Source organism: Ostrea edulis, chromosome 8 (assembly GCF_947568905.1).
Source record: "Ostrea edulis chromosome 8, xbOstEdul1.1, whole genome shotgun sequence".
Lineage (NCBI taxonomy): Eukaryota > Metazoa > Mollusca > Bivalvia > Ostreida > Ostreidae > Ostrea > Ostrea edulis.
The window spans coordinates 23,807,840-23,833,144 of record NC_079171.1 but is presented as its reverse complement, the minus strand read 5'-3'; the positions used below and the strand labels follow the sequence as shown (position 1 = coordinate 23,833,144).

At 34.3% G+C, this 25,305-nt stretch overlaps 2 protein-coding genes across 4 annotated transcripts in view; both read left to right on the top strand.

Moving 5' to 3' along the window:
* LOC125662941 (receptor-type tyrosine-protein phosphatase epsilon-like) overlaps positions 1-12,295 on the top strand; it is a 118,460-nt gene extending 106,165 nt beyond the window's left edge. Inside the window, exons 21-25 of the mRNA XM_056147215.1 lie at positions 3,754-3,888; positions 3,984-4,109; positions 5,465-5,619; positions 6,721-6,856; positions 8,217-12,295. Of these exons, the coding sequence (XP_056003190.1) occupies positions 3,754-3,888; positions 3,984-4,109; positions 5,465-5,619; positions 6,721-6,856; positions 8,217-8,288 (624 nt within the window). The 3' untranslated portion in view covers positions 8,289-12,295. The remainder of the gene's footprint in view (positions 1-3,753; positions 3,889-3,983; positions 4,110-5,464; positions 5,620-6,720; positions 6,857-8,216) is intronic.
* The window catches only part of LOC125662940 (receptor-type tyrosine-protein phosphatase kappa-like), a 97,014-nt gene that overhangs the window by 32,930 nt on the left and 38,779 nt on the right, over positions 1-25,305 (top strand). Inside the window, exons 1-2 of one of the 3 annotated variants that reach the window (XM_056147212.1) lie at positions 24,772-24,884; positions 24,962-25,040. The exons of 1 other annotated variant lie outside the window; for it this stretch is intronic. In XM_056147212.1, the coding sequence (XP_056003187.1) occupies positions 24,983-25,040 (58 nt within the window). In that variant the 5' untranslated portion in view covers positions 24,772-24,884; positions 24,962-24,982. Of the gene's footprint in view, positions 1-20,785; positions 25,041-25,305 lie in introns of those variants that run through there. One more of the 3 variants, XM_056147211.1, reaches the window with a different exon arrangement.

Below are 25,305 nucleotides of genomic sequence, written 5' to 3'. Positions count from 1 at the left end.
TCGTCATGTTGACCAACCTTATAGAGGGACGTAAGGTATACCTTAGCTTAGGCTAGGAATATCTTATACTAAGTCAATATCTCTTTTCAGTATATTGACTTAATGCCAATTAATATCACTGCTTTTGAAATGAGTCGATGACATGTTGATTCATTTCCTTGGTAATCATAGTATTGTAGTGTAATTACTTATGGACTTCATAAGCCGAACTCAAGAATGAATTATACTTTGCCATATGTACTTGATCCCACCGTTGGTATGTTCAGGAGTCCGTGTTTGAATAACTCTCTATTTTGTATTGCTGATAAGAATAATGAAATTGATCAATGCTCGTTATCTTCTCCTTTCATTCATGAATTTTTGCAGCAGGATTTCAACATCATCCATCAGTATTTACATTTCCAATATTTTTGCATTCGATATCTTTACCAATTGTGAGGATGAATGATATGCAGTAATGAATAATGCTCGTGTGAATTTTAATAAATATAGTGCATCTATTTCAAGGAATAGGATTTCGGACAGAAAAGACAGGAGAATGGCTATCTAAAGATATAAATTTCATTTTTGAAAATATTACAAAGCTTTGCGCACGCATACTTTTCATGAAGTGCTCAAGTGTTTTTCTTCAATATAAGTTAATGAAAGCATGTGTTTAAATAACTTCATTTGATTGTAATTGTACAATCGTCCCAGCATTATTTTAATCAAGAATTAAATTTTCGAGGACAACAAACTGGTTCTTTAATGACATGGGAAGACAATGCAGTAACGCTTATACAACAGGCATGAATATATGTAACACTTCACCTATACGAGAGTATCTTAATATAAACAAGATTGCTAATCGTAGCTATATGTCCTCCGCTACCGCTTAAAAAAATGTTGAATCGTAAACGTCTCATAACCCCTGTAAAATTTGTAGTATCAAAATTGCAGTGTCATACGATCAACTACATACTGCGACTAACAATCTTGCAAATTTGAACAAAATCCATGCAGCGGTGTCTGAGGAATTGCGTCCACAATGTGTTCCTGTAGTGTAGCATATTTAATTCAACAAAGTTCCATAACCCCTGTAAAATATGTCTAATCAAAAAGGCGGCATAATATGATATCCTATATATGGTGAATAACACTCCTACAAAATTTGAACAAACTCCGTTGAGCGGTTTCCGAAAGGCTGTGTCCACAATCTAGTAATGTCCTACATCGGAGTTCGAAATCATTGTTTTTGGGCGGATGAAGTTTACGATTTAGGATCAGATGAAATTAACTATAATATACCTGATTATTTCTGATGTAGGTTAAGTGCCACCAGACGAGAATAATGAGCTCGAAGTCAATACATTTTCTGTGACAATGTTGAAGAGAAGGTGTACGCGTTTTACGTCGACCGAAAAATGACAGTGAGGAAGAAAGGGGTATGATATTATATGTATATGTTTATGTACAGCAAAAGAAACTCAAATGTTGTGCTAGATTTGTTAGCAATAATTTTTTCAAGTTTAGTAACGCGCGTTTACTTTTTCTATCAATTTAGATTTTATCAGTATTATTCCATAACTACCCGAAACATTGGAGAAGTATTGTTGTTGCAATTACATGTTTTCAATAAAATAAATATAAAATGGGAATACTCTTATCACATAACATACATTGCATGTACGAGTAATGTCAGCATCAAAGAAAGACAACACGGCGTTAAAAACGTTTTAGGCGTTCAAATAAATTTGGCTAGCATTCAAAGAACACTATTTGTGTAATATTTACGCAAAAGAGACAAAGGGTAAAGTATATTTATAAAATGAGCATTTATAGATATACTTTTAAAAAAACTACAATTTACAAAAATGGTAGAATTTATGTTGACAGTGCAAATTATGACCAATGCTGGTGATTTTTGAAATCGTTTTCAATTTATAGAATAAAGATTTGAGACGTTGTTAGTGGTTCTTGAAGAGGACAGCGTAAGGCTTACTGTCAGTTTTAATATTTCATACAGCAAACATTGCAGAATTACATGTAGCAAACAAAACATTTAGGGCAGAGTAAGTGATTTCAGTCCTAGTACCGATATTGCATACAGTGTACATGTATATGCAGAGAAGTTGATGTTGTAGGGGTTTCAACAGTATTGGTTCAGCATTCCGCAAATTATGTGGTTGTTATAACAAAGTAAAAATGGATATAACGAACAGTGATCAATCCCGTAACTCCTATGAGGAATACAAAATTAAGAGTTCGACAAACACGGCCTCCTGGCCATACCAGAGGTTATATCCTTTAAAAATATAAACTGGTATATCCAGGACTCCGTGTTAGCCCAACTATCTATTTTGAATTGCTTGTAGGAGTTATGAGATTGATTACTGTTCGTTATCTTCGCCTTTCATTATGTCGAATGCTGCCTAACGTATTTCATACCAACTATTAGGCCGTTCTTTACATACTAATTTTGATTACGTATTACTCTGTTTACTTGATTAAAGTACATGGATCACGGTGGTTGTGACCGGTCAACAGGGAATGTTTACTCCTACTAGGCACCTGCGGTGTGTCCAGGGGTCTGTGTTTACCGTTCTCTTAATTTTGCATTCTCTATAGGATTTTGTTAGATTGATCTTCACTTTTCAATGTAAGTCCACGAACAGTATATATATATATATATATATATATATATATATATATATATATATTGATGATCAGACAAGGACCAAATTCATAACCATCTGAGATTGTTCTCTTACATAAAACGTACTTTTATATAGTTTTGTCATTAACTTCATTTTCCTCTTTGTAGGCGCTAAAAAGCTTGCTACCACAATATGGTGAGGACAATTTCAAAACAGGACAAAAGTACCCGAACCTAAATTTGACAGCATCGGTTTTACCAGGTGAAGGACGAACCCAATAATTACCTTGCTACATGTATAAATAAATCGTTAACTTTGACATTTACATTCTACTGTAGGTACATGTATTAGCTAACATCTGATTGATTATACATCATAAAAAGCATTTAAAAATCCAATGATGATTTACTATTAAAAAATTCCGAACTATTCAACGTCTTTATTCCGACAAAAATGGGTACCAATGGGAATCTACTTCTGTTCTCATTAATACAGTGAAGAAGTCATTGCTAGTTTACGAGTTCCAAGACCACAGGATATCCTTACCCAGTAATTAAGATAAAAATACTGAACAAATCTCAGGTTCGGAAAATAGCGTAGACCCCTACCCCTAAAAAGTTAAGAAACATCAATTTGCAGACAACAAAGACACACCTTTTCACATTGGTGGTAGTTGACCACTGAGACATTAAATTTTAGTCCCCTTCAATGTTTTCGAACCTGGTTTTTATTCAGTATTTTTATTACGTATTAAGGATATACATCTGATTTGGAAACTCTTTAATTAGCAATGATGGAATCACTGCATTAATGAGAACAGATAAAAAACTACCATTTATACCCGTTATTATCTGAATGAGGCATGTCAAATAATACGTCATTCTGAATAATTCCAATTGAGCAATATCTGGTGTATCTATCATCCAATTTGAAGGGGCGAGAACCATACTACAACGCAGTCTCTGTGTAGGTATGTATGCTTTTGCTGGGAACAGATTTTCTTTCCGTGGAGATATCACTATCCATATATTGATATATGGTACACACTATAGAGTTAATTGTCATATACAATACTATCCCTTCGTAAATACTTCGTTTTCCTTTTTTCATGATTCAGTCATTTTCCCATACCGAGGAGTTTATTTCTGCGCAGTATCCTGTGCCAGGTGCTGCTATTGATCTTATACATCTCTTGGTGGATCAGGAGTCGCCAATACTTATTTCGCTGAACCCATTATCTGATGTGAAGGAGGTAGGGGCAATATGAAAACCAATCACGTTCAACGTGTTACTAATGGTGTAGGTACTAATAGGTAACATACATGTAGCTAGTTTTCTTTTAAACAGATTGAAAACTGGGTTGACGCAGAAAACTCTATAATCAATTTGGTTCACTATGAAATCACAAGAAGTACACAGACAATGCTATGTGGAGAATTGCGGACAACCAGCATCACAATCAAGAGGAAAGATGTGAGTTCAATTAAGGTTGGGTATAAGGAATATATAAAGATATATTGTAAGTGAGGTACATTAGTGATAAAAAATCGAATGAAACGAATATTGGTAGTTAAAACATGATATGATAGAGGAAAACATGGTTTGCATAAAGTGGAAAAATGTATGTATTTAGATGCATGTAAGTATCCCAACTCCATACTGACTAAGTTATTGTCTACTATTCTTCCAAAAAAAAAAACATACGCTGTTTATATTACATGAAAGGTGAAGATAGCGAACAGTGATCAATCTCATTTCATACAATACTAAACATAGCAAATTTGTCTACTTGTTTAAATCACGGTTTATAACTGCGTAGAAGACATGATATCAAATATGAGCACTTCCGTTTTCATTATTTGTCTGGATATTATATATTCAGTGATTAGAGCATTCTCCCTGTAAGGTCGTGCGTTCGAGGGCGTCATACGTAACACGTAAAGACAGCTAGTGACTGCTTCCTCGCCACGTTTTGGGCATTTAGAAGCCTTACAGACGAGACCTAAAAATCTGAGGTTTCGAGCCATTGCAGTCGTTGATATGTTTAAGAATCCTCACTGCATCGGCCCTGAATGCTAAGCACACGTGTCTTAATTTGTGACACTTCACGTACAACTTCACATACAACTGGTAACATATCCAAATATGAGTTAGAGATTTTCAAAAAAGACGGAAGTCAACGAACAGAAGTGTTTTAAAACTCACTTATTTAGATAGTTCCTAGCTTTAGGTGAAGTATTACAAAGTTTAACCTATACGTAGATGCTCAGTGTTATAGCAGTGAGAGTGATTTCCTTCTGTGACCTTGGCCATCTGATATAAGGTCATATCTGAAGTAATCCTGATTCAATACATCATAATGACACAGGATGAAGCTGTGTCATTCAGATAATTGAAAGGTGACTGGATTGTAGAACTCTGCTATTCATTTAACTATCAGTTTACTGAATAATACAGTTTTCATTCTGTGTGAGCGTTAAGCAACGGAGCAATCATTTCATGCACATATGTTGACATTGCACCTGAATTGAAAATGGATCCAGGCCTCCCGGTTGTGGTGCTAGTACCTTAATCAATAATCTGTCGCGAATGGTGCACTGTGGAGGAAAGTATCTAAAATTTTGATTTTGATGTTTGGGTGTGCTTTTAAAAAATAATTTTCAGTCAAAGTATTACTATAAATTCAAGGTTGGGTTTTAATTTTGTCAAACAGTATTTGTAAATGGGAGAAAACAACAAAGATGTGTATATATCATGGACAACAATAGTTTGTAAATCAATATGACCAGTACTTTATTCTGTCTGATATTATGGTTTTATATTTATAGAGTGGAGAAACACACACGGTGAAGATATTTGAATGTCTGAGTTGGAGTTCCAGTGAGATATCACCAAATGAGCACGCGACACTAACGAACCTGATAAAGCATTTAAGTCTGGATCGAAAATCACACCCAGAGGGTCCTATAACTGTTGTTTCAAAGTATGTAATGATAACCAAATATTTACATGTTTTAATTTATAGTATGCTTTAACCTAATTTTGTAACAGCATTGTATTTTTATTTTACTTATCAGACAGTCAATATATAGAATTATTTACAAGTGACTTATTTTCTTTATTCGCCCGTCTCGATAGGGGGCGTGCGATGTTATAGCAGAGTATACTGCCCGTCTATTCATTAGTTGTGTTTTGGTTGTTTTGTTTATTTCCATTTCTCTGGAACTTGCTGTGTAGTTTATTTGTAAGTCACGCTAGGAGTTGTATCCCTTTATTTGAAAATTAATGTTATATGTAGGGTACACGCTTTGTCAATCCAACTCCTCCCACAGTTTTCAATTGTATTTTACAGAGTGTTTGTGTGGGTATTGAAAATGTGCATGTGGGAAAGTTTTTGATTTTCTTCAATTTTTGAAAAAAAATAACTTTGTTGAACTTAATAAGTTTTGTGAATTTCGCCCACTAGACGCTTTTTAGTTTTCGAGTTACTGGGCCTTTGTAAACAATTTGAAATTATGCGTATTGTAAAGCGATTTTTATTAGATATTTTTAGACAAAATGATCTTCTCTAGCTACCTCCTGTCAGTTTTTAACTGGGACCTATCACTCATACGATGAGAAAGAAATGTTGACACCGCTTAATGATAGCTGATATTAGCTTTAATAAAGTTCGATAATCCGTGGTGATTTACCATGTTTGCTAATTAATGTCACAACAAACACATCGACAAAACATCTCACATAAGCTTGTGACGAGAGTATCGTGTACCATCTCCGGTACTCTTTTTGAAATTGTATTTCTGCATACTGGAGTACCACAAATTCAGCTGCGTGTGTTAGTATGGTCCTTTGATAACCTGTGCCATCTTTTGTGAAAGGTTTATGTAAACATAGTCCGATTTCTAACATTTGCTGTTTTAACTGCTAGTAAATGTTGAATTTTGCTTTTTGACGATCCTACATGTGCCTCGTTACCAATATGGATGTACAAGAGAAAGGTCTCTGTACAGTATATCAACTAATGTTTTATCGAGAATGAAATCGTTGGTTGATGAGAAAACGTCTATGTTGTTTTCCGTTTTAGGGACGGTGCTACATGTTGTGGGGTATTTCTAGCGGTCTATAACGCGGTAGAACAAATACTGCAGGACGATGAGGTGGACATTTTTACCATCGTGCAACAACTGCAATGTCACAGACCGGAAATTATATCCAGAAGGGTATAGTTCAATACAATTTACTTTATCTATAACTAGGCTGGTAAGGATAAAATCATATGAGAAAAAAAAAACCAAGAACATTTATTAACGCAATCTACTTGGTAGCTATTAAACCTATATAAAATGAAAAATTGAAAATAACGACCAGTGAGCAATTTCATAAATACCATTAAAATACGAAATTGAGAGTAAGCTAAACACGGACCCATGGAAATATCACAGGTGGGATCTGGTTTCCAGGAAGAGACGTATCCCTATTAACTATCAAAATTATGTAGAGGAAACCATTTAGAAACATTCGTGTTTTCAAATCGAAACATAGTTTTCCCTGGCATTAAGTCCTTCACTACAGTTCATTTTGGTAGTTCGCTCCGCATGCGTAAGACCGGTTTCGAATCCCGGCTGCGACAGACCTACGTCGTTTAAACAGGTAGTGACAATTATATCGCCAAACGCTCGGAATCAGGTGTGAATGTCATGGGTCCTCGGAGATTACCTTAAAAACGGATGACCCGTGTCACAGTAGGTGTGGCATGCTAAATAACCCTCCGTGATCAATGGCCGTAAGCACCGAGAATATGTCTAAATTTGAAGACCATCATCGGTCTTGGTGACGTCTCCATATGAGTGAAAAATTTGCGAGAGAGACGTTAAGCAAGATACAATCAAACAATCATTTTGCTAGACTAAGGGCATTGTTCACATTTTATACATTATCCCCTGCATTAGATAATATCCCAGTGTATCAAGTAGCTTTCGTCTCTAAAGAAATAAAAATACCCATATGTGGAATGCATTTAAGCATATAAAGTAGCTATGGTAAACTTCAAAATTGAATGAATATCATTTTGAAAAATTAACGTATGATTAATTGAATGTAGATTGCTTAACGTACCTCTTGGGGATCTAGTAACGTATGAAAATAGTGAACATTAATACAAATAAAGCGTACAACAAAGAGAAAGTAAATAATACAAACTCTAATTACTTGCCATGAACCCATATACAAATGTACCTGCAGTTCAATTGTATCTTATAGTGCGAAAATATTTGGTACAAATCAACAGATTCCCTATACCAAAATGGATAAATTGTCATTTATTTAAATCGACATAATATATATATAAATACCGTAATTCATTTCAATAGAATAATTAAATGAAAATGAAGGCTTTGGATGTATGGAATCAAGTTTATTATTCTACAATGTAGAACCGCAGTAAATCATGATCGTCTTTCAACACCCATAACATATAATAGCCCACCTCCTAGCGGCCGATAATAAAATCATATCATTGATTAGCATAATCCCCAACATGTATTTACAGTATAATTACGCATTGCCTCGTTTTCATTTCAGGAAGAATACGAGTTCTGCTTCCGGTCTGTTTGGAACTATCTTAGTTCGGACAGAATGTATGCCAATACCTAATGATGGATAGACGCACCATATTAGATTGATTCATGTCTTCATTATTGTGTGTATTACGATTTTGTGTTACTATAGTGTGATATGCTCTGAGTAAGCACGATGTAATTATAATGCTGAACATAGTCAGCATTGTCATTTTACATTGTATTCGGACATCCTGGGGTCTAAATTGACAAATTTATTGTTAACATAGTTTTACAATGTGATGTAACAACACCCAACTGACAACGTAGGTTATTTTTGTATATCAATTTAGGATTTATGTTTTATTTCATTTTTGCATTCATCTTTTTAGAGTTTGTGGGGGAAACCACAATCGAATCATTCGGAATTATTTGTATTTGGGATTTGTTATATCTGTTAAACATTTTTTGCGTAAAAGGGGAATTCATCAGAATCAATATCCGGTAATCGAATCCCTAAACTAGTACCAACTGGCTTAATCGGAGGTAATATGGTAAAAAAAATTCTGTCGTTTGTGTTATGGGATCTTTGTACTCACGTTCACTAATTCACTACAATAAGAGATCGACTAATCCATGTATTTTGCATTTCTATGAAGTGAATTCGCAGATAGTGCGATGAGAAGTATTTGTAATGACTTTTGTTGAATGTTCACAAAGAAAATTAAATCTGATAATCGAGGTAAAAAGACAAAAGCGATCATGGTGGTATTGAACAGTACGATTTAATTTTCATTACGTCCGGCCATACACCTCTTGAAGGACAATATTTGCAAGTACCGTGAAACTTCTCTAAACCGGCCGCTTCTCGGACCGGAAAAAACGACCGCTTTAGAGGGATGGCCGGTATTCCGAGAATGTAGCAATTATAGACGTTTTATCTCAATATTCACAAAGTAGGTACTGTTCACTTTGATCTGGTGATCTATGATCAATTATCGGTGGAGATTAAATTAGTCCGCTTGTAACTAAAGATAATTATGAATTACAAGAAATATTCTCGCTGAAATCATATAATTTTAAACTGAAAATGTATAACAGGATACATAAAGGAAACACAGAAGCCTATCATTGGAATTCCTCTTACCTATAAAAACTCTGTTTACATTCATCGCTCATGTCATTAACATTTTTTTTGACGTTTTTAAAAAGTACAGTACTAAATATGAAATTGTAATATGAACATTGGAATTTTAAGTCTATGAAAACCAAGAAAATGAATCTATCTTTTAATAATTATCAATAACAGTCATGGGTTCGTTCTTTATTAATTACCGCTTATATCCATACGATAGTATGGTGAAACAATATGGCGTTTGATACTGTATTAACTCATTATGTTCCTAACTGGTTTTTTTTTACATGTTGTACAGAATTTGAAAGGGTCTCTTGGATTAGCTAAGTGTCAATTAACATCATTGACAGCACAGGGAAACAATAGAAATTAAAGAGGCCAGTAGTATTTTTCACACCTCCGGTCGATAATTTCCCACCTGGCCGGTCAGTCAGTCAATTTGCACACCTGGACGATCTTGATCAACCTCTGGCCAAAATTGTCTTGTATTCAAAAAGTGGCCGATATGTTAAGAATAAATTACACATGTTTCTTAAGAAATGTACTTTAAAAAGTGGCCGATGTCCGGTTTTCAGGGGTGTCCGATTTTGTAAAACTTTCTTTGTAAGGAAATGTTAAGATTTCTGCCGGGACTTTGAAAATCGGTCGATATTCAGGGAGAACCGTTTTTCTGAGGGGCCGGTTTGGAGAAGTTTCACTGTATACATGTATATGCCTGAGCGCTATCCCATCCATTATTTGATCAATGAAATTTTGATCGGTAAAGTAATTTTATAATAAGGCTAGATGACAGCGTCTAATTTTTGTTGTTTTATTATTTTTTTTTCTTGGGGGGGGGGGGGGGGCTGTAAGAGTTTTTCATACATCCCTTCCACTTTCACCAACTGCCGACCTAAGTAATTACATCTCCTTCACAGAACAATGCATATTATGAGTTAAAATTTTAAAACATGAATTTGCATTCCAGAGAAAACGAAAAGAAGGTACTCTTTGTGTATGCATTAATATCTTACACAAAATACTGACTACATTGTATATTACAATCTTTTTTTATTGAAAGAGTTTTTTGCTATTGAAATTTAGACATACAATTTTAATCCATGCAGGGCCATATTGAAAACTAGCGTTATCGCTAAATATGTAATCCTGGATAAATAAAGGCTTTATTATTATTGTTATTATTCTCCATTAGTACTTCCTGTAGGTGTGGGTAACTGGGTCAAGTTTAAGTAGTATAAAGTATTATAACAAAGATATCGATATATAAACGGATGTACTATTATTTCAGGAGATGCTTTTTGTAGATTAAGCATCCATCCACTGAAATCACAAAATATTTGGAATTCGGTTATCTTGTCAGTATGAACGAGTTTGAGTCCTTTATTTACATACCTCAAAAGACAAGACACTCGATCATTTTCGCATAACAAAAATCGCCGGTATATTTATTGACAAATAGAAATGGGAAAATCACATTACTATTTCTTAGATGTAGTACGATTTCGTGTGAGAGAGCAATGGTAGAATCAAGACTAGGTGGTCGGTAGACATTGAACCAAATGAACGAGAATCATCAACAACAATGCTACGCCTGTTATAAAGACTGGGCCCTAGTCAGTAGAAAATACGTGATATGGGAAGACCTACATATCAGGACAGGATTGACATTACTCACCTTTCTAGAAAACTGTCACTTTTTATTGCATTTCTCTAAATCAGTGAATAAAAAACTTAGATCTACACATCATTTCCCTTATGTTGCATACTAAAGCCCCCTCCCGATGTTATAGTAAGATAGGTAATCATTTTCATTGTAATTACACAGTCATCCTTCTGCTTTCCATTAGTCATTCTTCGTAAGACTCCTAACACGTTTTGATACTTTGTCAGCACCTCAATAACTGTCGACATCAACGCCACCGTTTGGGAAGGAGCGATAACTTTTACGAAACGTCTTAATACCATCGTCGATATAGAGTACAGGGATCATTGTAGACAGAATAATTGAAAATTGGGATTATGAGACAATTTAAACTTGATATACAATCTGTAATAAACTGAAGTGCCACTGTCAAACAACGGTCGAATAACGCACAATAAAGGCTTTGTTGAAAAGAATACCACCAGTTGAAATAAATAGTAGTTATTGAAGCATAGCATTTTGCATTAGATGTATGTTACATGATTTAAACACTTAATAATGTCCGAAAACTACCGGCAGATTTGAAATTGTATGTGAATTCACTTTGATAATGCAGATCCAGAGTGTTAATGCTATTACTTTATAGCATTTGTTTTTGTTGGGTTTTTGTTTTGTATTTTGTTTTATCATTTTTATTTAGTTTTGTTTGTTTTTTGTTGTTTTTTTTTTATAAATTGCCAAATATCTGTTTAACTATCTGCTGTAGAATTTGTATCTGGTGAATGGTATGCTGAAAGTTAAGAATTGTTTTTATTTATATTGATATATACATCAGGTGTTAAAATCTTGAAGAATTCAAAATAGGTTCATATGTTCAACCTCAATCAGGGAAGAAACAACTATACTATGTACACGTATTTGAAGACGAGGAAGATTTAAACAGAAACACTTGAATATCCGTCTAAACGTTTTCATACACTTTAAACCTCTTTGTAACGATAGCATATCTACTTTTATTGTCAAGGAGGGGAGCATATTAGTATTTAATCATTTTGCACGATCACTTGTGTGTCACGTATGTGTCACAAGGAAGTTTATGCAAGTGCCTCGATTTATTTTACACTAGAATTCTTTTACACAATTATAAACATTCGTATGTTATTGCCACTAGTTCAAACTTTTAAGGTATATGTTTTTACCGAGCGTTTCAGAATGTTTCACGTTCCATTCACACGTGTACATTTTTCCTGCCATGATTTCCATTTCCATATTTAAATGTTATGCATGAATCATTTGAATATCAATAAAATTTACACAAATTTGCCTATATGTAGCGTTTTCGTTTTCTATCACCTGCAAAAAGCATTCTTAAAGATACAGATATTTTTTTCTGAGTTAATGAATAGTATCCAATTTACGTTCCATTCACGAATGTTGCAAACAGATATACAGACTAGTAAACAATCCATTGGCAAACGATCTACATACCCTACTATTATAAACGTTCTATGGAAGAACATTGCTCTTGTCTCTCCACTGACTTGATACGCAATAAACATATTCTGCATTTCATGAAAACATTTCGGTTGAGCATCACTGAAGAGACATTATTTGTCGAAATGTGCAACTGGTGCATCAAAATTGGTACCGTATAAGTTTCACATTCTAAAACAAGGCAAGGTACTGACAAATAATTTAATGTTACAGGGATTTAAACTTAGCATGTCGCGAATTTTATGGTCGTTAAAATGATCTTTATTTGCAGATACAAACTTTCATGGTATTGAATGTTTTATAACATGTTCAATGCTAGGCTGTTCTTTAGAGACTCCGTTTATCCGATGAAAATATAAAGATCACATTGGTTGTGATCGGTTAGCATGGGGTGCTTACTCCTTCAGACACCTGGCCATGCCTCCAGAGTTTTAACGGGCGTTCTCTCTAATTCTCAATTTGAATTGTCTGTAGGATTTATAGAATTGGTCACAGCTTGTATTTCTCACCTCCGTTGTAACTCTACTTCTGAAATATGTGATAGCTGTTACCAGCTAAACACTTACCAAGTTCGGTTCAATGTCAATGCAGTTTTAAAAAACACATCATTTCAATATAGCGTGGAACGACATCACATGTTGACACTTTGTCGTGATGTTTTCTTTTAGAATTTTCGTGGCTTTTTTTTTTTTACTGAAGGGAGGTTCAAACGATGAACTTATATTTGGAATTAGGTTCGGAGAGCATTGACAGAGTTTTGTGGTCAGACAACGCTCGTGTTACATGTTAATCCGTTCTTTACAAACTGATTTTGACTACGGAGTACTCCGTTTATTTCATAAAGATGCAGGGCTTTCAACGGGTGTGACCGGTTGACGGGATGTTTACTCCTCTTAGGCACCTGATCCCACATCTGGTATATCCAGGGACCCATGTTTGTCCAGTTCTTAATTTTATATTCCTTATATGAGTTATAAAATTAATAATTCTTCGTTATCTTCAAATTTCCATTCAAGTCTTTATCAATATTTGGTGGTGTTACCAGTACGTAGCAATACTTGTTATTTAGGATCGCGGTATTCATAAATTGGCATCCGCTTGTTAAGGATAAGTAGTACTTGGATAAAGATTTCGCATCATATTCCCTAAAGAACACAATACATCCTTTAGAGGTATGATTTCACCCTTCATGGGTCAGCTGTAAAAGTAACATTCAATTCTACTGCAACAATTAGTTAATTTCAGGAGAGAAAAAAAGGAAAATGGTAATAATATGTTTTGATATACAATAATATGTATTAAGCAAGTTACACCAATATTTCAAAATTCTAAGTTTTCTTTGAACATACATTGTGATCTGCCGAATTTAAAACAACCTACTGTAGATTTTAGAAGCAACACAGGTTTTTCTTCAAAAATTATATGTACTTGCTCAATACGTGGGGCTCTATAAAATCCCTATGTTTCACATTCACAATAATGAATAGAACTTGTATATGTATCAAATAAAGAAAGTCTGGTCTCAACATTTAAATTATTCTGCTTCACTACAGAGAGAATGTACATTTTGTAGCTTTGGTAGTAATTTACTCCGGAGTACAGTCAAATTTACTGTTGTATTTAAAATCCATAGCTACATGTAGGTACGTAAAAACCTCAAACATATCAAACTCTACATTGTCGTTGGAACACCTTTCAAAATGGTAGTTTTTCGAAATGGTTATAAAGTCATTTCGAAAAACTACCGTTTTTGTTTTGCTGACGTTTACCTTTAATTTTCAGTAATTTGTATGTGACTTTATTTTATCAAACATCTTATATTCCGCAATTTTGCAATAGAGAAACCCATAATGTGAGCAAAACACTGGCATTACGTAGCTCAGTTTGTTACTAGATTAGCATCCACGTGTCTAACGAAATAACACAACGCTATAAATGAACATGTCGTTTATTATCACGATCAAACAAATGACGTCATAAACCAATATCAAACAAAATGACGTAATAGACCAAAATATTGAAAATTAATTGGCTGGGACAACTCAAAATAAACAACTGTTTACTAATGACTAGGATTACAAATGATATTTATTTCTGCATTCCCTGTACACTTTCTGAGAAAATATGCGCTGATGACTCCATCTATAGTAATCGGTATGTCCAGTTCGATCCGGGTACTTTCGGTATGTCTCTTTGATAATCTCTTTGATTTCTTGCAATGTTTTTGAAACGTTCATGAAGAACACTTGTCATTACAGTGTATTTATTTTATTCCTCGGGCCTTTAATAACACGGTAAAAAATTGGGTTGGATACGCAGAGGAGCCGTAGTTGGTTTCCCATGTGTCTCTGATACTGTCGTTTTAGCCGATTTTCTACGGTTTTTATACTTTTGTTTTGTAGAAGCTACAATTTTCATCGTAGGTGTTCTACTTATTCTTTATGCAAGGTTCTATATTTATCATTGAACCATGGTTTGTCTTCTGAACAGCTCGACTCAACTGAGTCACTCAGGTCTGTTTTGTCAGCCGGCGTCCATCGTGCGACAACTTTTCACATCTTCATCTTCTTCAGAACCACAGGATCAACTAACACCAAACTTGCCATAAAGAATCCTTGGGTATGGGGTAATCAAATTTATTCAAATGAAGGTCAATGCCCCTCCAAGGGGATTTAATCACGAAAATGCAAAAATAGGGTTGGGTCTTTTAAAAATCTTCTAATAAAAAAAAAACTGAGCCAGTTTAAGTTTGAATGTTCATGAAAGTACCCTGATGTAGTGAAAATTCAAGATTTTTCAAAACATGGCCTTTTGGGGTACATGTAAGATGGGTCCACAATAGGTGATCTATCTTTCACATAAGAATATATGGGGGAAATCCTTATCAATATTCTTCTTAACAGGCCATGGTGAATCACATTGATATACAAGCATTTTAAGGTATTACAGATTCAAGTTTGTTCAAACTGTGGCTCCCGGGGCTAAGGCGGGGTCACAATAGCGAATCAAAGTTTAACATGGGGTTAAATTATAAATATATATATATATATATATATATATATATATATATATATATATATATATATATCTCCTTCACAAGAACAACAAGGACATGGTGAATCATATCACTATATGCATCTCCAAGTAGTGCAGATTCACGGTTGTTCACATTGTGGTCCCCAAAGGTAGAGTAGGGCTACAATAGGGGATTGAAATTTTACGTAGGAAAATTTAACAACAGGGCTTTAATATTCCATATCATTACATGTATACAAGCACCTGCAGGTTGTGCAAATTCAAGTTTGTTCAAATCATGATCCCCGATGATAGCTTGGGACCACAATAGGGGATTTTACATGGTGGAAAATTAGAATAAAAATATTCCAGAATACTGTCAGGAACAGCTGGGCCATGATAACTCATATCATTATGAAGGCATCCCCAGGTAGTGCAAGTTGAAGTTTGTTCAAATTATTACCATCAAGTGTACTAAGATGGAGCCACGATAGGGGATACAAGTTTTACATAGGAAAATATAAGCGACATCATTAAGAATATTTTCCTCAATAACGACAAGTTTAGGATTACTCAAATTGATATGCAAGCATCCTCAGTAAAGGCAGATTGAAGTTTGTTCAATCTGTACGATTGATCGCCAGGGGTATGGTGAGTCTAAAATAGGAATCCAAACTTTCCATAAGAATGTATATACTAATACGGAATATCAGAACCATTAATTATTTCTTCTTCGATTCCGTCACGGTTTTAATATTTAGTATATCCAACGACATCTCATTTTCTGCGTTACCTTGGGTAACTTTTCAGTGAAAACACATGCTACTTACTTTCTATCAGATATAATGAGTTCAGACAGAGTTTAGTGTTGTGTTTTACAGTTGAGAGAAATGGAGATAAAAGGTACCGTTATATCTATATAAAAATCTTAGCAAAAGAAGCAGTTTTACCCAAACCTAAAATTAAAATCTTTTAAATCGTAAGGGGGAGGATGGTTGTGCTTCAGTACATGTATGAGTTCAATTCATCTGTTCAGCTTTGTATTTCTATACTACCATTCACCGCTATTATATCAAGTGACCAAAAAAATAAATCGATGTTTGCATGTACTAATAACAAATGTTGTATGTGATTATATCATTTCATCGGTTGTTTTAATGACTCGAGAAAATCTCATGAAGTAAAATATCCACATGTGTGCATACGGTGAAGGAATAGACTTTTTTGTTTTATCTTTGCTACCAAACATCAGAAATGTAATTCAATCACTCCTGTTTAGGTGCTGGGGCATTCACTTGCAACATTCTGAAAAATAATCTTCATACCAGGCAGATATTTTGGTATCAGAAATGAATCGTCTTTAGCCATGAATAGGATTTGTATACAACAGTTGCCCAAGTAACGCCTAATTTTCGTTTTTCTGAAGAGTAAAATATCACTGCTTACATGAAAGGGATTGTAATAATATAATCGTAACATATATCTATGTCGAGAACATGTTTATCTCATTTGCATAATTCTCTATTCTTATTTTCAAATGAAATACTTAGTACATGTATGTAAATAAGACAGGATATGTAAAATATTACTGATCAATAATTTTCATAAGTTTTAGTGTAGATAACTCTAATCAGAAGGAAGTGAAACAAAACATCCTGTCGGGTGTTTATCAGTGTGTCTATTCAATTCAGAGGTCCACATTTGGAAACACTTCCCAAACTTTGTTTCCGGGTTGGCGCTTCCTTAACAGTGTCTGTGTACCAGTTCGTGTCTGGCGTTGTTGATACCAGTGTTAATAAACAGTGAGATTACTCTTTTGAACAGTATCTAATGGTATACTAAAAATAGAATGTAGCATCGCTGAAATGTAGACAAACTGGACATAAGAGACGGTACGTTTTGATACCGGAACCACAGTCTTTCCCGGCATCCTTTACGTCAGAGATCACTCGCTGTAAGTGGTCAGCTTCAGATCTCTTCAACAAGTTTTCATTTAAATTCTAAACACAAACGGGGAAAAACAACCCATTTTGTTCATATAGGTTTGTGGATGTGTTTTTATTGTTGACAAAATGGTATTTATCTTCGAAGTCGTTTTTGATATGTTTTCTGTCGAAATTCCCAGCCGTTAGATATACATGTTCGTACTATATTTCATAGGTTATCAAAATGAACTACAACACATTCATGAAAAAATGGGTATCATTACAATTTGTAGAGGTATCAAAAGCAGTGGCGGATTTAAGGGGAGAGGGCGCATCTCCCCCCCCCCCCCCCCCCCCCCACGCACCTCCTAAAATTTTCAAAGTTGAGGTAAATCGTGGTATCTTGTTTAGAAAAATGGACTAAATGGTAGACAAGCAATCTTCCACTCCCGCAGAAATAAATGACAAAATCTTTTGATTTCTTGAATAACTTTTTTCGGAGAATTTATTTTTTTCCAAAAACCCTTAAAATTTGTGTCACTTTACTAATTTCACTTTATTAAAAATGATAGAATATAGTACAAATGACTTAAATAGGAGAAATATTTCAAGCCCTATAAAATCTGTAAAATCCAGGATATTCGAGGGGCTTCGCCTTAGGGTACCACCCCTTGCTTCATAAAGTGGCACCCCCCGCAACCGCAATCCTGGATTCGCCCCTGAAAAGCAAAATCATTGGAAATATACATCCACCGCCCCTAGGCTAGGTAGACAATAAATATATTTGTCTAGTTATTTGGATTTCTAGTTTTAACATAATAAATATTTTTATTTTAAAAATCCATATTTTTAATTAAACCCTAACAAATGCATAAGGTGGAGCACACTTCCCTGGCGAAATTTTCAGGATCCGCTCGTATACATGTAGTTGCGCTCGTTCTAACATATTATACATGTATATCTACTCATTTCATATCATATCTATACATGTAATGCACGTATATGTATCAGGAAAACGTAAAAAAAATTATTATTACTAATATTCACATTTATCAATTTTTGTTAGGTGATCATATTTTGATTTAATGTATTGTATTTCTCAATAGGTGAATAAATTCAATTACAAAATATGATAAATGAATTTCTCTGCTGATGGTATTACCGAAACAGAATACCCATCTATTTCTTGGTCCTAAATTAAAATAAAAACTTTTTAAGCAATAAGACATGAAACAGATCAAGCCAATTCTATAATTCTATATCAGTATACAATGCCAGGGTTTGAAAATAAATAAAAACGTAATAAAACACTTTCATCCCTCGTCCGTTGTTATAGATTAATTCTAAGGTTTTCTTTTAAGAGTATGTGGCACCCCTTCAGGAGATGCACGATGTAGAGTGAGAATTTTGAAGTTTCCAATGATTATTTATTGCTAAACTGTAGCTCTCTCGATTATTTATTGCTAAACTGTATCACTCTCGGGCGATATCATAGTTTTTGCAGCTAATGTGCATGCTCGGGTGCCAAAGTGCGGAATTCTGGGAATATCTAGAATAAATTTTCTTTTACATATTTGTGAAATCATCGAAAAATCGTTTTTAAAAGTACAATTTATAACGTCGATAACATAACTCCTTCATATACATGCATAAAAAACACGCTGTGCGCAATGCACATTTTCCTGCTAAATTAGCCTCCACTAAAATAACTTTTTTTGTGTTCTTTGAAAAGTCGCGTGGTAAAAATATTACCTGTTGATATTATATGACTGAATTTCAACGCATTTTTATTTTTCCCAAAACCTTGGTAATTGTAAAAAAAGAAATATGATAAATTCTTCTTTAGTATAAACGTTTATTTTCCATTTGTTTTCATATTATATCTGTCAGTGTTTTATGTCGATATATTTAGTTTATTTTAGTTTAGTTTTGTATACCTTGACAATAATAAACAACATGTAATTTGATTATGTGTGTTTTCTTTCTTTATATCCAAATTTAAAAAAATGAAAATTGTGTTCTTAGCATACATATGTACCGCTGATTTCATCTAATATGCATCGTTTGAAACCCACGAGATTACAACCGTACAAAATAACGTACGATCGAGGTATATTTTTTAGCGAAAATTTGAAACAGACGATGAAGAAATTGGTGGATGTTATATTATAAAAGTTTACTTTGCTAAGCCCGATTCTCGTAAATCGTGAAATCGTTCTTCAATATTCTATACCAGTTTTGATACCAATTTTTCTACTTAAAGGGACTGGTTCACGATTTTTGAAAAATATATTTTTCATTTTTGATGTTAAATATTAAAAACATAACTGATTATATGTTGAAAGTAAAAAATTTGGAACTTCTGAACGCAAGAATAAAAGTAATATTTTAGCCTTAAATATGTTACCTTAACAAAAACTCCAGTCTTTTTGGTTGCTAAGTAACAACACTCGCAGTGCAATTTTGACCAAAATTTGCCTTTCAGCAGCCATTTGATACAATTTAAACATAATTGCATATCATGGTTATTAGTAAATGCCACATTATTTTGAAAATATAATATGTAGGCAGATCTTAATGATTTTAAAATTATTAAGAAGGGGTTAAAAGCATTCACTGTTTTGACTTTATTTGCAAAATCACTTCCATGTGGATCAAACAAATACAAGCATTAAGCAAAACCCACGTACAGAATACAAACACATAAGACAACTGCAAATAAAATCAGTATTATTTCAAAGCAGTGTCGTCTTTTCGCTTGGCTATGATATTTATAAACTGTTAAATATTGTAGAATCATTTCACTAGATTTCCCTGTTTATATGCAATATTAAACTTAAACTTGAAATCCACACCAATGTAAACTTTTGATTTACCTGTGCCGATACCTCAACAGGTAACATATACATCTCCAATAACTAAACTAATATTATTCTAAAAAACATCTGATGATGTGTTCAAATATTAGCACCTTTGTCACTCTTGCAAGTCTCCACTTTATTGTCAATCCAAATTGTTTGAAATACACATGTAGTTGAAATTCACGTATGCTTGTATGTTAACACTTATAACAGTGATCAATCTTATTTTCCTCTGTGAAATAACATTGTACATTGAAACAGATCTCTCTCTCTCTCTATCTCTCTCTCTCTCTCTCTCTCTCTCTCTCTCTCTCTCTCGTAAGTGCCTCTCTCGTAAGTGCCTCTCTTCTCTCTCTCTCTCTCTCTCTCTCTCTCTCTCTCTCTCTCTCTCTCTCTCACACACACACACACACACACACACACACACCCTCTCTCTTTCTCTCTCTCTCTCTCTCTCTCTCTCTCTCTCTCGTAAGTGTATCTCTCTCACACACACACACTCCTCTCTCTCTCTCTCTCTCTCTCTCTCTCTCTCTCTCCTGTAAGTGGATATATCCAGTCCCAGGTGAAATAACTATCTGTATTGATGCGTTTTGTAGGCACGTGTATTACTTGTATTTTACAAGAATTGAATGTATTTCACTCTTTGTACATTTCATTCTGTCAGTATGTAATTGACAGATATGAGTTATCCACGTTCAGGTTCATGTTATTGACATGATACAGTCGCTAATTATCATTTTGTCGTGTTATAAAAGACAAAATGACACAAATCAACCACCATACATATGATACTTGTTTAATGTTAAACTTCCCTCTTGAAAGTTTTTCTCTCATATGGAGACGTTACTAAATTTGTTCTTGTATTTTTGCTTTCGATTCATTCTGACCCCCATTAACTTATTCTGTTATATAGCTTCGTCTTTTTCAAAATAAATGAAAAATTTTCATCTCATATCAATGTCTTCTTTTCACTACCTTTATCAGGCAACAAGCAAAAGCTACTTTTATTTTTAACAGGGAGTAAAAAAGTGCAATCATCGATATGGTTGAATAGGCCTAACAATGAATATACGATATTGACACATGCAAATACACGTACCTCCAGTAGCGGATTGAAGGAGGGGGGGGGGGCGTAGCCGGTCCCCCCCCCCCCCCTAAAATTTTCTAATTTAATGTAAATCGAGATCTTTTTAGAAAAATGTAAACGATAAAAGAAAGAAGCAATACTTTCTTCCACACTCGGAGGAATAAATGACAAACTCTTTTGATTTTCTTAATTACTTTTATTGGGAGAACTTACTTTTTTTCAAAAACGCTTAAAATCTGCGTCATTTTAATTTTATTAATTTCACCTTATTAAAAATGACAGAAAATTGTAAAAATTACTACATAGGAGACATATTGCAAGCCTTATAAAATCTGTAAAATCCAGGATCCACTGGAGGCCGCAAGATGGCCCCCAGACCCCCTACCTCATAAAAATTTGCCCCCCCCCCCCCCACCTAACCGCAATTCCTGGATCCGCCCCTGACCTCTATTGTGAAAAATCCACATAATTCATGGCAAATGTATGAATCTTGCAGAACAAAGCAGTAACGCACCAAGGAAATGAAGAAGAAAAAATACGTGCAAGGAAAATGGGGGGGGGGATGTATATTTGATGAACCTCAGTATGTTCAAACAGTCAAGGATATTAAAGATGCGATACACGTTTACAGAAAGATTTCTTTCAGATTTTAAATGTCTCCTAAAGCTAAATAAAGACGACAATTTTCCTTTGGGAGAAAACAATTCCTTTTGGTTGCTGGTAGATGTGGAAAGATGGCATGATTTACATTCTTCCGAACATGTATTCTGTTCAAAGGAGACAAAACATCTATTAAAAAAATACAATGTACATGTATGAAATAGTGAAATTTTAATCTATAAGAATTGGTTTTCAGTGGCGGATTTAAACCTCCCCTCTCTATTTTTTTTTTTCAAATTTAAGGTAAATCGTGGTACATGTACAGTATCTTCTTTAGAAAAATGCACTAAACGATAAAAGAAGTAATGATTTATTCCACTCCCGGGGAATTAAATGACAAAATCTTTTGATTTCTTGAATAACTTCATTGCAAGAACTTCATTTTTTCCAAAAACCCTGAAAATTTGCGTCATTTTATTAATTTCACCTTATTAGAAATGATAGAAAATAGTACAAATGACTGAATAGGAGATATATTTCAAGCCCTATAAAGTCTGTAAAATCCAAGAGCTTTCCGGGGGCTTCGCCCCCTGGGCCCCCATTAGGGCTGAACTCAGACGCCCTGCCTCATAAAGTGGCACCCCCCGTAACCACAATTCCTGGATCCGCCCCTGGTTTGCCTAAGATTATACGTATTAATATATTGGGAAATGTTGAGTATCTTTTCTGATACTGTGCACAGTTCACCTCAATGTACTACAGTACTTACACATGTAGTTTATGTATGAATGAATTGGAAATGTTTAAAGTATGGAATTCGGAAATAGATATATACAGTAGATGAAGACCTGGAAGTGTCCGGTGTCTGAATCATTAAGTGTCCGTTCCTTTATAACTGTCAGCTAGCGTTCGGTAAAATATTGCAAGTATACATATCGATATATCTTTATTTTCATATAATACGCAGTCGAAGCTTTAGAAATGCCTTTGTTTTCCAAATTATGTCCACGATATGAGACAATGCTCGTGTGCTACGTGTCTGAGATCCAAATTATATCTATTACGAGGATGTCCTTATAGAATGCAAACAAATCAGAGTTTCCGTATAGATATAAGATACATTCCGTTTAAAGTATAAACAAAGATTACGTACAGAGCGTGTTAAGCAGAAACAGTAGTTTTATCTGAAATTGTCCGTTGCTTTTCTCTGAAAGTACCCGTTATATCTATATATTGTGATATAGTCTGTTCCTTATAAGGAATTATTGTGAAATCCCCATATCTGTTTTCTTATTAGGAACTAAGTCCCCCTTTTAGACTGAAGTCCCCAAACTGACACTTCCGGGTCCCCATTTTCTAAATACATCAAATTATATTTCAAATAAAAAGACAGACTCTGTCTGTTTTTTCCAGACTAAATGCGAAGCATGACAAATTCAAGTACGTCATATTTGTCATAAAATCTCGTAGTCCCCCAATTTGCGGTGTTTTGACTAGGTTCCTACGGGACGATCCACGTGTCTGTGTGTTTGTGTGTGTGTGTTCGTGTGTGTGTGTGTTCGTGTGTATGTGTGTTCGTGTGTGTATGTTTGTGTGTGTTAAAGTACAAGTAGTTTGCCAATTTAAGACCGATTTTTACTAAAATCGTGAAATAGTTCTTTTCAATACCCTACCGATTCTGATAGTATTTTTCTGGTATTTTTATATTTTTAACAGTATTATGTTAAAGTTGGGAGAGGCCATTAGGCTAATATATATATATATATGATTTTCCTAATTAAATAGTAATAATGTGGACCTTGTCAGGAAAAAGATATTGCAACAACAGCACCATCCCACCCCCCGTTATAATACACGTATAAACTACGTTACATTTATTTATCAATATACTGTTCATAAACGCCTTTCATTGTATGAAAGTAGTCAAAAGCATACATTGCGGCGAATGATTTAATCTGTCTGAAAATTGAATACTTTGTATTAGAATTATAAACACTAACAATGGCTTATCTATTGAATGTTTTACCCCTCTATCATGTAATGTACTGCAAATCAATCAATGAAATTTTAAAAACATTACTTAAGAAAATATAGGTCTTTAAAATCCATAAATTCAAAGTAATACTTCAAATTGCTACCATGGAGATTTTTAATTAATTGATTACGGTAAACAGTCTCATAACTTTACTTCCGTATTGAATAATATATGTGGCGCTAGCATTCTAATCTTTTATTTCAAAAGATAAGATTGTGCAGCGCTATATTAATGTTTCAGATGAAATATTTAACGGCTTAGATACATGCTCTCTCTCTCTCTCTCTCTCTCTCTCTCTCTCTCTCTCTATCTATCTCTCTCTCTCTCTCTGATTACAAGGAAAGCTTGTGGGGAATACCCGACGACTTTTTGTCAGGTAATGACTTGAGGTGTTAACACTGGGCTCCCTTTATACCGACAACACGACTGAATTACCGTCTGTATTTAACACTGAACCCACTACTTCTGTTAACACACTGCTACACGTAGATATAAATACATAATGGATATACAAAAGCACTGCTATCGTTTAATTTGTCGGGCGAATTATGAATACATCAATTCGATAATATAATGATGAATTTTACATCATAATACCCTCAGAAAATTCATCTTGTCCGTATCTAATTTTATGAAGAGGTGAGATCCGCTCCGCCCACAACACAAAACAAGAAACGGCCACTTCAAAAAGTGTACTTGTTTACTTAATACTCATATACACCATGTTTAATTGAAGATTAAAATAAGGAAGTACTTATACTTCTCGTGAAGGTTTGATGCCGGCAGCCTGGTAGCATACATGCATCTGACACAAAATACGGCGCGCTCTGTTGTCTAATTGTTTTAAATGGAATGTTGTTAAATGTTTAAGAAATCCCCGTGTTTACCTTTACAAAGTGGGTCACTTGACAGTTGTGTGCTCAGTGGTATTTTGCCCTCTCCGGATGAATAATTTTACAGGTTTTAATTACAGATTGTAACTTCCTCTTTCGGAATGGCCGTCTTGAGATGGACGTGTGTTATTTTGTCGCTGGGATTTATATATTGTTACGGTATGTGCTGCTATATTCATTTCTCATCAGCTGATGTTATTGATATTAATTGTATTTTTATTTGTATCTGTGTTTAATTTGACATTTCTACAAGTCAACACACTCCTGGTGAACACAACATTACAAAGTTAACCTGCTGCACCTTATGTAGAATAATGGTCGACTGTCATTTCATATCATTATTGTCTTGATTACAACAGGTGTAGATTTTTTTTTCATTACGAAAAGTTTGTAAAGGAACGGACAGTTTGACAATCCATCGGAA